The following is a 13386-nucleotide window of genomic DNA, read 5'->3' as shown; positions in this document are numbered from 1 at the left end:
ATTTTGCTTTATAAAATTATACTAGAATTAAACAATTTAGATATTTTTTTACATAAATTATAAACTTTAAAATAAAATGTATATTTTCGTAATATTTATAGCTCAAGCTAAGCATTATAATAATCGATAAATTTGATATTAATACAAGATACAAGTAGAACGATATAAAAAGTTATGAAATTGTACACATAAAATTAATTAATGTAATATGTACAGATTTTTTTCTTCATTTTTCATCGAAGCATAATTTCATAATAGAACATTTTAAATAGAAACATATATGGAATGTTTTATGGAAATAATCACTTTTACTACGATATTTTCGAAATGATAATTTTCCATTTCATGAACATGTTCGTGCGTTTTGGTATTTTCCAACATGACAACACTTTCTAACGAATAAAATGTATGAACGAACGAACGTGAGAGACATGAACCTAGTAAGATCTAAGAAGCACCAGGCAGTTTTCTAATGGAAATCGACGAGAAGGCATGTTGCGCATACTGCTTGTATATATTGGCATGCGAAGAAGCTTTCTAACCGATTTTCAATGCCGCTACTGATTTAATAAAGCCGATCTTTCAGGATCAATCGGATTTTCTAACGTGAGGTCATCGCGACAGAGGAAAAGGTCGGCGAAACCTCTTTCTCTCTTCCTTTCTTTTTATCTTCTATGATCTTTTAACCAACACGTAAATATTTATCGTTATTGAAATATCTACAGAGTCTGACTAATAAATATGTCTACATCTATTTGAAAATGTGGTGAAAATACAATTATAAATTAAACATTTCTCTAATATAACTATATAATATTCACTGAAGGAAATCACATTTATATTTCGTATATAGTTCACATGCTGATCTGTTTCACAACGCTGCGCGAATATATATATATATATAGTTGCGTAAAAATCAAACTAAATCTAGCTCAAGTATACAAAAACTTACGTCGTCGATAGGTGTGTTTGGCAATTAATACTCAACTCCGATTTAACACGATTCAGATATGAGACACCCCAAGCAAGGATTAGACTGAGACTGTATTATTATTTCAGTAATCGCTCGCACATAACGCATATAACGATTATTCCCTACTGTAATTACTAGAATTATGTCGTATAATTTTTCATTGTAAAAACTATCAGACATACAAGTGATGCGGTATTTCCTGACACTCGCACACACTTTGCACGATAAATATTATCGCGCAAAGCTTATCATGCATAACTTTCCTACGAGTAGATACTGCAACACTCATGTGTAGAATCACTCATAATATTCCATCACCGCGCAATCATCGTCGTAATCGTAATTACGATCGGCGCTCACAGTAGGAAATTATGTTACCGCATGTAAAATTATTTTAGCAACTTTTCAAGTTGCTTAGGATCGGAGTTACATCATTAATTAGCAGCTGTACATTCCGATACTGACGCGAGCGGAAGTCGTGGGGAATTTGCAGCGTGCAATTAATTATTAATGAACCGCGACCTCGATGCATCTTCGTGACTAGCGTAACAATAACACAGAAATATAAAAATGAAATAAATATCAATTGCTTTATAAAAATTTATGTTATATACAATTCACAAAAATTAGATATGAATTGTACATCGTATATAGAAGTACATAAATTTTTTTATCATCTTATAAAATATTAGAAATACTTATTAATAAGAAATTCACACTATGAAGATAAAATAATAAACTGTTCCTTCTATTTTAGATTTAATATAAAATAATAATATGTTTATAAAAGTAATTTTGGGTAAGAAAGTTTATATGGTTAATGCATTCTTGCATGCATATCCTTTGAGAAGATAACATAATTTTTTCCGCTCGAAACCCGTCATTGTCTTGTTCTGCTTTCTCCGAGAAAACCAAGCGTAGTCACGTCAATCTTTCGTTACGCACGTGTATCCAGTATTATGACGCAAAAGTGGCGCGTTTGATGATGAAATTATAGCAAAGTATGTTCACGGTTGTTGACCGGGACCGGGAGCATATCATGTCTGCCAGGTATGGTGTTTTATTAGACACCGAGATCTATGCGGATCAATGTTATTTAGATAAATACTATATCCTTAGCGTGCTCTTTATAGAAAGCAGTAAAGTCCTTTTTTATTTCAGGTACTTACGTACATGATCTTTCTCAAGCGTAACGAAAGCACATATTCATAAAACTCATTATTGTTTAAATAGCTAGAGTGTAAAACTTGCGTAAAGTTATACTAGAATTAAGGACTTGTTAATACCTTCTATTTAATGATTGCTTGATTTACAACACATATATATATATATATATATATATATATATATAAACATTCCATAGTTTGATTCGATAAAAATGTAATTTATAATTGTTTTCAATTAGTATTATATACATATATATAGAAAAATATTTTATATTACTTATTAAAAATTTTTTTGGATAAATGAAGATTATAGAGTAGAAAATAATATATTCGTATTTTATAATTATACTTTTATATATCTAAGGCACGGGAATATTATTTCTGCAATACAACATAATATTCTTAGAATAATAATTGCTTTCCAAGCATACACGTGATGGGAAAATCATCCTTTGTTTTATCGAAATAAGTAACTGCTATTATCTGAAGATATAATAGACAAATCAAGATAAGCATAATAAAAGAGTATAGAAATGCATAATAAAATTTTTGTAAAATGCAACATATAGTGCAAAAGGATCGCTAGATAATAGTTTCAATCGTTGTTTCTTTTCTTTTATTTAACGAGGGACGAAATTATCTTTCTTTTCAACGCCATCACTTTGCAAGCAGTTTCGAGAGCAACGCCCAAGTGAGGTTCATACGTGATGGTGCAAGAAATCGAGAGAGAAAGAGAGAAGAAAGAAGAGAAAGAAGAAAATAAAGAGAAACAGAGGATACGTGCAAGACAGGGATAACGAGGGAAAGGAGACGGTAAAGAGTAGGGGGTCATCAGAGGAAGATTAAGAAGAGGAGCAAGGACCTCCGGCAGAACCGGTCATCGTCGTTCGTCCGTCCGCGTAAACCCATCTTCCATCTCGTGGCGAGAGATCGCGCGCCTCGATTGCTTCGGCCTCGCGAGATGAAGTCGCGAGATGAAGTTCCTGTCCGTCCTCCGGACGGACGCTCGACTTCTGCTTGCTCCCCGCTTTTCAACTTGCACGACGAGCGAAGCATATACCGTTTATCTTTGCGATGCATTCTGCATCATCATAAGTTCGATAAGATCGAGTATCGTGCTAAATATTGCTTCTCAACAGCCGTGCCAGATCATTTTGAGCGAAATTATATGTCAAATCAGGCCGATAAACTTTCTCGAACTGTCAGTTAATATTGCTTTTCTAAATCTTTTTTTTTCTATTTAATTATATGCAATTGATAACAATACGCGGATTATTTTATAGATCCAGCAATATATGCGATATCTTTTAAACTCGAGAAAATTGTTTCATTAGTTCAGTTTTTTGTACGATTAACCAAAATGTCAATATCTAACACGCGCTTAAAGTTGGACTAAATTTAGAACAGTATCTTGGAGCAGGCTAGCCAGCGCCAGCCTATCGGTCCATCCGCACTCGCAATCTCACGTATACCCGCGGCGATGGCGATCGAGGTTCATCGATCGAACGCACCGAGGTCGAGCTTCGCACGCGAATTCACCTTGAACGGCCACCTGGTGAACGCCTACGCCGCCCACGGCAGTTCGCCATTCGTCTCAAAGTGGCTCGAAAACTATCCCCGGTAAAGCGAGAACACGCGTGTATCTCGTTTTTCCATGCCCATGATCTTAAGATCTAAAGATTACGGATCGACGAACATCGTAACTTGTTGTCTGAATTGGATAATTGGAAAATTTCAATGCAATCTACATTTTCTCGTCACAGAGTCATTTAAAAAGCACGTTGGAAGGAACCTTCTGTGCATATATCAATCTCAAGTGAAAGATATAATTCTTGTATTAATTTGGAAAGCATTTTGAGAAGATCAGTATCATCAACCCATCTCGTATGTTTTATTTGGATCAATAAAGGAGTGTTTTATATACTTTTAGAGATACGATCTTTCTGGTTTATATCTATCTGTCCACCCTATCTGTCCATAAAGTTTGAACGTAAAAAAAGAAGAAACGATCAATTAAACTCACTTGGCGTACGCTTTCTCCAGCAGGGCCGGCCAGAACTGATCACTATGGCGACTCTGCACGAAGGCCAGTCTTCCATGAACCGCCGGTAATCTATCGTCGACGAGAACTTCCACCCAGGCGCCGCACCACCACAATCGAAACCTAAACACCCCGGCATATTCTGCGGTTGGTGAGCCCGGCGGTTCTCCACCGCTGCCGAATCCTTGGTCGGCTGGTACTACCCTGTAGAATAGACCCTTGCTAAGGTGCAACACGCCCAAACACGATACCAGCCACTTATCACCTGTTAACAAAAAGCAATGATATTCTGGTAAAAGTTCTGTTTGTAAAATCTACATAAATGTTCCACAAAATAAGAATTTTGTCTTAAGAAATTCTTAAGTAGAGAAAAAGAGAGAGAGAGAGAGAGAGAAAGAGAAATTATTCAAATAATTCAAATATGTGCAATATGTTTGCAGTAAATATTTTCTTGAGGCTATTTGCTTTATTTATTCAATAATTTTAACAGAAACTCAATGCCGTACAAAAAATATAAAAATCACATAAAATTTTATAAATTTAATATTCTGTGGCTAAGAAAAATTTTAAACATTTCAAAGAAGCATATATATATGCTCAATTTTATTTCAAAGTGATGATGTTATCTTTCTATTATTAAATTTTTAATGAATGCGTAATTATGGCACATTCATCCACAAGCAAAGGAGGAGTAGGCTAATTAAGAGCCAAGCGCTATAAACAATGCGTAAATTTAGTCTTTCTTGTTAAATATTATTTAGTTTAATATATTTTTCAAAATAGTGACAATTTCGATCAAGAGAAATCAGTTTTTTTTTAAAGATTGATGAGTTCTTCATATAAAATAAAATGATTCCGTAATGTTTATCGAACGTGTCGTAAGAACGTAACGTCGTGAGAAAATTGTGTAGGATCTAAGAACGACACTGAGCTCTATCTCGTTACATTCACTCACTTCACTTTCGTTTTCGAAGGCCTAATCGCTGATCGAGCGCTCGCTTTTACCTTTAACTTTTTGTCACTCCAAACAAGAGAGGAGAAGAAAATAAGAGAAATACATAAAAATAAACTGCACATATTGCCCACTTTCGATAATAATTCTCGTGATACGTTTTGATTAGTTCCTAGAGAAAAATTTATTAAAGCAAATATGAATTATGACATAGTTGAATCTTGCCATTATAAATGTTCTGATTAATTTAAATTAATTAATTATTCAATGTGCTTATTAAGTAGTTTAGATTAATAAAATAAGAATATATATTTATGAAAGAGACTAAACATAATAATAATCGTTCAAATTAAAAAAAATATATATATATATTTTGTTAAGAAACTTCTCTTGTTATTACGTAAAATAATTTTCTTAAATTTTTATGATTATTTACTCCATATATTGCATTTCACTCGAAATATGCTCGAAATGTTTCTCAACTTTGATTAAATTGATGGGATTGTGATCAGAAAGCGGGCGTGTCGACACGCAAGGCTGCAAAGATGAATCGCCAAATTTTACGATGTCGCAATATAGGTCGATTCGAAATTATTACATGTCTCATTTTGCCTGACTGTGCGTGTCTGTTGCGTATATACACGTTAACGGGACAAGTCGCGCACGCTACAGCGAACGCAGTTATATCTTCAGGAATGCGCCCGCATAGCTTACTCGAGGGCGCTTGACTTCCGGTGGCGCGATGCAACACTCGTGAATTATACCTGCAAAGCTATGAGAGGGGATTATGTCGCAGAACGTTCCACGGTGCAACATAACTCGCGTCGTCCGAAGTAAAGTCGTATTCCGTTTTAATTTCCTTAGTCAGGTTGTCGGTTCGTGAATGTCCGAGAACAGGGAAAAAACTTAAAACGGAAGCACTGCTGCAACATATTACAATAAGCTACAAGCACATTTCGTTATTTAATGGAATTAAAAAGTATAACGCAAAGCCTGTAATAGTAATATGTACGTAATAATTATATAATATATAATTCTAAAAAAATAAAAATCTCGTGCAAGATAAATTACATATGCATTTTTGCACACACATTATTTTTGATTAAATATTATGTGATCTAAAAAAATAGTGAATCATAATTAATTCTGCATTTAATGGATTCAAAGTGCGCCTGAAAATAAGTAGAGAATTCTTTAGAAGAATGTGAAACTTTGTAATGATAATTACAGTAGTGTTCAATCACAAAAAAGTTCATATTTGTTGTAAATAATTACAGTAGTGTTTAATTACAAAAAAAGTTCATATTTGCTGTCAATCTGTATTAGTACTGAAATAAAAATTAGTTTCATTTCCTGTCTTTATAGAAATCGAGAAGAAAGTTTAAGCGCAATATTTTATTTGGTTACATTTGCCACCTCATTCTAATCTTATTCAGGCATTTATAATTATAAGGAAATTACTTTAACGTTTGATACGATACGTAACATTTAGTAAGTGTTACTATTTTCATGATTTAGCAATTAACAGCATAATAAGTTTTCGAGTAAACTTCGTGTTCAAGTATCTGGCACAAACGTACAACTTTCTAATTTAATTAATATATGTAGAGTTTCCTGAATAATTTTATCAAATATTACATTTATCAGAGAATCTGATGACGACCGTAAATTTCGATTTATAATTATATTGTTAATATGTGTAATTATAGCAAATGCTAATTAGTTGCAAATATTATCTATTGCATATTAAGTTACATATATTATAATATATTAATTAGTATTTAACTATTGTGTATTTAATTATAGTATTTAACTATAATATTCGGCAGTTCACAAAGTAACACCACACATAATTGTAACTGTTCTTTAATTACTTAATTGATAGCATCTACGACAAGTGCAATTATTACTCACGTACAGCTAACGTGCAATATAAAAATACCAACGTTTTTACGTTACTGTATTTTGCTTTTCCTCTGCTTACAGAAATCAATCTTCTAGAACATCTGCAAGTATGCCAGGAAAACATTTAGTCCTTTTTACTTCGATAATACATTTTACAGAAAAACTTGTTTAACCGTTAATGATAGTGTTATTTTATGTGTGTTTATTATTACAAAAAATTCGAAGCATTTGTACATAGCAATTTTCGAAGCAACAGAATATATCTCCTTCTAGATATTTATTTACCAGAATCGCACAAAAAAGAAATATAACAACTTCAACCTGTATCGCTCATAAAAACAATTACTGTTACTTCTCGCGTTCATTAAAAGTATAAATGAAGTAATTTCAGGATTCGTGACATCTCTTTCAGCTGTGAATGAGAAACTCCAGCTTTCTATGTGAATCGAGGTATATCAAGTTATGTCATTAAAGATATATTATTTTTGCTGATTTTAAATATTTCAAATTTTTATCAAATGACACTTCTCTATCTTAAAATGTACAATTATATGTTTCACCGGCACAAATATTGAAATATTTTAAAATCTCTATAGGAGCTAAAATTACCTATTATTTTCTATTATTATAAAAATATAAATTTATTAAAAAGCTGTGATTATAATATTATTTAAAACAATAATAATAAAATAACATTATATTTTTAAAATATATAAAGATACTATTTGTTTTATTATTATTACAGAAGAGAAAAATATATAATAATATATCAATTTACTTTCTCAAAATTGATGTCTTGATAATGTAATCGAACGCTTCTCGAATATGTATCTTTTTTCAACAATTTCATATTATTAAATTATCTCTTTTCATATTATTAAATTTTAAATCATCTATAAACAATTATGTACTAACGTTATATCGAGTTTTCAAGAACAATCGACTGTGAAGATTTAATATTCGATTACCGATCCGTGGTAGTGAACTCACGTAACCTTTCGTCGCGCAAGAAGAAAAGGAGTTAGGTAGTAGAAGCCAAGGTTTTCAAACACGTGCAAGAACACAACGTATCATTATGTCTATCGAGGGAATTCCGTACTGTCAGGATAGGGAGAAAAGGCAAAAGCGGAACGACCAGTTCTGTCGTTTGTGGGTGCCTTTCATGCATCGTTTATTTATGCACGCTTAAACTCCAGTGGTGTTTCTAAGATGTTCTTCAGCCTTACTTCTCTCTCTATCTCATTCCTCTGTGTGTTCCCGAATTTTTTAAATCACAAGTCTGTTTACTATAATTATACTAACTGTAATTATTATTTTACAGATAACTCACCCATCTTCCCGGGAATGACATCGAACTGAGCAGGCGCATCGCTAACAAAGATGGGCCGATTGCACAATTCCTGAAACGAAGTAGAGAATCTTTAATTCGTTTTACCTTAATTAGTATCAATAATTATTATATAAAAATTATATTTAGGCGACTGTACATCAAAATACATTTTTGTAACATGGAAAAAAAATATAGACAAGAAACTTCAGCTAAAAAATATTAATGAGATAATAAAAACAATAATAAAAGAGAGAGAAAAAGAGAAAAGAAGACATCCATTAAATTCATAAAAACTATTAATTGTGAAATCTATAATTGAGAAATAATTTAGAATCCAATGTGATTTTATTTTCAATCATTTTTAATTATATAATATATGTTACGTTATAAAGCTAAACTTAACGGAATGAAAAATATTTTTAATGCACGAAAACTTTATTACATATTTATCTGATTATTTATGTCTTAATGGAACATCGTGTTATGAAATTGATTCTATGTATTATGCAAATTATGAAGAATTCTCAATGCATATTTTTCTATTGATGAATCTGACTCTATGAATCAGAAATCTTTCCTGTTATTAGATCTACATGAACGTTTCCTGGAAGATTCTTCGAAGCCGAATGAGATAGCGCGCGTTTACTTAGTTTATTGCATTTTCATCAATTATTCTTAATTAATCGACTCTGAATGAATCGAATATCACTGTGTGTATATTTTCATTATCGTGCTCACTCTCACGTTTGATACGCTAGTTCAACAGCAATTGCAGTCATTTTCACATTATCTTTTATCATTCGTGCTTTACTGATTTTGTTAAAATAAAATTCCAACAAAATCATCTCTCAAATCATTTATTCAATAACAATTGAGGTATGCATTTTAAGACAAACATATGTATTGTAAAACACGATGTAAAATAGTTACGAGGATAAAATTAAGAATCAAGTGAAATTTATTTGCAAAATGACTTTTAATTTTTCTTCTATATTAATATATGCTTTCTTAATTTTTTAATACAATTATTTATAATTTTGTAATTGAAAAAATTTCTAATAATGTCCATAAAATATTTATATTTCGTTAGTTTTGGTCAGAAAATCGGAAAGTTATTCGGAGAAACAATTATCCAATAAAATAACATGCACACCTCAATTATGTTACCTTATAGAGAAATGTCAGATATTAACGACACGAAGCACCAACGCGTATATTTCGCAATACATAAAGGGGTCACATTAAATAACTGTTCTCCAACTGTTGCATCCCGCGCTGGCGTAATGCTGCTCTCCTCTTTCGACGCGCGTTTCCGGTTAGTAGAAAAATCGTGACGGGAATCTTTGGTGACGGTGTTAAAAGCGCAACACACGCCACGTACGCGTTTCACGCAATTGTTGACCTTGTCGTAGGAATGCGTGGCTGTCAGTGACTTCTAGTCATTATATATACACGTACGAGATGGTGCACGGCCACGCAATGTCTCATTCGGTAAGCGGAAAAGACCAGCGGTTACGCGTCGCCGACTTCACCTGCCGCTCGCTCATTTCTCGACCCATCGTGCAGGTTGCGTAACCAACATCACAGGATCGTTGATCCCTGCTCCGATATCCTGGAATCGCGATTATTTCGCGGAGAGATCTCATTCTTAGTTGCAAAGAATGAGATTCGAAAAGTCTAAATTTGATGGTAACCCAGCATTTGATTTAAAACAAAAATAAGTATCTTCATTATGTAAAGAATCAGTTAAATGATTTATGAATAATTATAAAAGAACAGACAATGGAGAAAACATTTTACAATAATATAATATTTAAATTATATAACTTAAATATTTATAAATAATGAAATAATAATGTTTTATGTGTGCAGAAAATATGTTAGTAAGATAATTAAGAGTAATATAAGAGCTTTCAGCAGAATGAGTAGTTCCGTTATATGATTTGTCCCCCAAGCAGAGTATAACTCTATTCAGTAGACAATTATAAGCACGCAGGCGACAGAGCTGCGTGTCAAGGTTGCGAACTGTTTTCGTTACGGTTCCTAAGTTCTACGTCGCACATCTTTCCGTTCTTTAGGAACTGGAGCGAACCGAGGAAGCTAGTTTAGTTTTATACTGCTCCCGAAGGAACAGTTTTATGGCATCAGCTAGCAATGGAATAAATCATCTTTTAATGTTCGTGGCCCAATTACAAAAAATATGTGTGAGCCATTTTTAACTGATAGATATTAATATCTATCGATAAATTTTGTAAAGAATATATCTCTCTAAATTATAATTCCTAAATAAACTATTATACGTAGTAAGAAAATATTAATGCAAAGTATATATTACATATGTATATGTACATATATAATTACATTTTCATGTATTCTGCTAATTGCAGAGAGAAAGCGATTGAAAGTAGTTAAAAGATAAATTTATATTAATCAAAGAAGAAAAACGCGATCTTACTTTCGGCCTTTTCCATTGAAACTGGAACGGCGGTGTCTGGTGATAAAAGACCGATGCTTGAGTTGCTGGAAATTCTGGATCCTCCCAGAGCTCACCTCGTTTCAAGCACGAACGCTTGATTCGTTCGTACTCGCTCATTACGTCCTGACAAACAAAAAGGAACAATCATAATAATCATATAAGTTAACAATAATATTAATTTTAAAAAACTAAATATTCATCGTACACGCATATGACATTAATATTAGAAGCAAATTTTTTAACGATTACGTAGAAAAGCGCAAACTAGACATAAAGCTAAAAGATTATGAATATAAAAGTAATCTGCATATAATTTACCATTACAAAAAACACACGATTAATTTTTGGCTCTCTTCAGAATATCAAATATCAATATTTTATAGCCGCGAGCTCTATAAAATGCAGACTTATAATCTGTGCAATTAACGTAAAAATTTGTAGGCTTAAATCTATTAAATATAAAAGTAGTCTGCATATATAATTTACTATTAAAAAAAACACACGATTAATTTTTGGCTCTTTTTATCAAATATCGATACTTTATAACCGTGGACACTATATAACGCAAAATTATATTATATGTATTGAACAAAAAAATTTGTACGCTCAAATCTATTTGGTATAAAAGTAATCTGCATAAAATGTACTATTAATAAAACAAGCGATTAATTTTTGGCTTTGTTTAGAATATTAAAAATCGATACTTTATTGCCGCAAACTCTATATAACGCAGAATTATATTATGTGTATTAAACGAAAAAATTTGTAGGTTTAAATCTATTAGATATATAAGTAATCTGTATATAATTTATTATTTAAAAAAAACACGATTAATTTTTGGCTCTCTTTAGAATATTAAATATCGATATTTTATAGCCGCGGACCCTATAAAGCGCAGACTTATATTACGTGTATTAAACGAAAAAATTTGTAGGCTTAAATCTATTAGATATAAAAGTAATCTGCATATAATTTATTACTAAAAAAACATACGATTAATTTTTGACTCTGTTTAGAATATTAAATATCGATATTTTATAACCGCGGATCCTATAAAACACAGACTTATATTATGTTTATTAAACAAAAAATTTGTAGGCTCAAATCTATTAGATATAAATATATATATATATATATATTTATATCTAATAGATTATATATATATATATATATATATATATATATATATATAATTGTAATGTACTTTAAGTTATCTTTAAATAATCTCTCGATCTCGCGAGCGTAACAAAGCGTCATAACCGCTATTCCCTAATTACAACTACTCAGAATTTTATGGAAATAACTTCGAAGTTGTTTAGATGTAGACAAAGACAAAGACTTAATATCCTCTTAACAAAGAAGCTTCCTAGCTAAGTTGAATTAAAAGATTACGCTACATCTAATTAATATTAATGGTTCATTACTAATAGAGGGTGAGAATTTAACAGTACCTCTACCCACATATCACATTCTCATTCTTCTCTTCATCTTCTCTCGTAATTAAGGCGCAACTTTAACAGAGTAAGAGATGTTCAAAAACTTCCCTGAAATACCGCAGTGCGGTTCTCTCGCGACGATTAATAATGCGCATTAGCAAATGTCGACGTTTAAATTGCACGATAATACAAGGAACTTCCCGAGGATTCTCACGCAAAATAATCTTACGATACGTCTTAAAATCTCGCTATATATTCCGAGATACAAATCCAAAGATGTCTCCAATTACGAAAAATTTGTATATCGTAAATCTTGACTTTAAAATTTTCTTTTAGGGAGAGAATGAAGATATATATATATTTAACTCGTAAATTTGAAAAAAATGTAAAACCTTTCTCTTTTTTACGTATATATTCTCACGTGATAATTTTTTAAAAGAGTCTTAAATAGTAAATCCATAGTGTTTCAAGAAATATTATCAAGATATTTCCGAGAAAAAAATCGTATTTCGCCACAGCAAGAGAGAGAAATACTGGTTTATGCTTTTTCGGGCAACATTTAAAATTCTTTCGCGTATTCTTTCCCACGAGCGTATCTCGTTAACCTTTATAGATCTCTCGATAGCGCTCGAGCGATCGAGCGACTCGCAAAATTTTGCCTCTCGAGAAGCGTATGCCTCATTGCTTCTAAAAATTTCATTAATAACATCCTGTCAGCCGAACAAAAGTAACAAATCACTTTCACGGATATCTATTCGCGCGTTTAACGGCGCGTTCTCTCGACCTCGATATTCTAGCCGATAATGCGTTTCAAGCTCATCGAACACATTGCATCCAGATCAACACTCTCTCTTCAGGTCGAGTTTTCGCTGACAACGTTTATCGATATCTCATTTTTTTTGTCACCGCAGAGATTTGGCAGGAAATAAAAAGTCGTTGACACCTCTTTACGAGTGAAGCCTTCAGTCGGAATGAATAGCAACGATTAGCCTCGCTTGCCACGTCCACGGTTATACTTTGTATGTACGTATAATTTTTCTAGCGGTATAACCGGCAATCCGTATCGACACTTTGCACCAAGCTTAGTTAGCGATGATGCTCGCTCGT

The 13386-nt window shown here is 32.2% G+C and overlaps 1 protein-coding gene across 1 annotated transcript in view; it reads right to left on the bottom strand.

Moving 5' to 3' along the window:
• Calpc (calpain C) overlaps positions 1-13386 on the bottom strand; it is a 33002-nt gene that overhangs the window by 7733 nt on the left and 11883 nt on the right. Inside the window, exons 2-4 of the mRNA XM_083044058.1 lie at positions 10823-10966; positions 8368-8437; positions 4163-4445 (exon numbers count right to left, since the gene is read on the bottom strand). Coding sequence (XP_082900184.1) covers positions 4163-4445; positions 8368-8437; positions 10823-10966 — 497 coding nt within the window. The remainder of the gene's footprint in view (positions 1-4162; positions 4446-8367; positions 8438-10822; positions 10967-13386) is intronic.

This window comes from Prenolepis imparis, unplaced genomic scaffold, assembly GCF_030444845.1.
Source record: "Prenolepis imparis isolate NDT839.2.m4 unplaced genomic scaffold, iyPreImpa1.0 SCAF_8, whole genome shotgun sequence".
NCBI classification, from domain to species: Eukaryota; Metazoa; Arthropoda; class Insecta; order Hymenoptera; family Formicidae; genus Prenolepis; species Prenolepis imparis.
The sequence above is the reverse complement of the archived record's forward strand: the minus strand, read 5'-3'. Positions and strand labels throughout refer to the sequence as shown.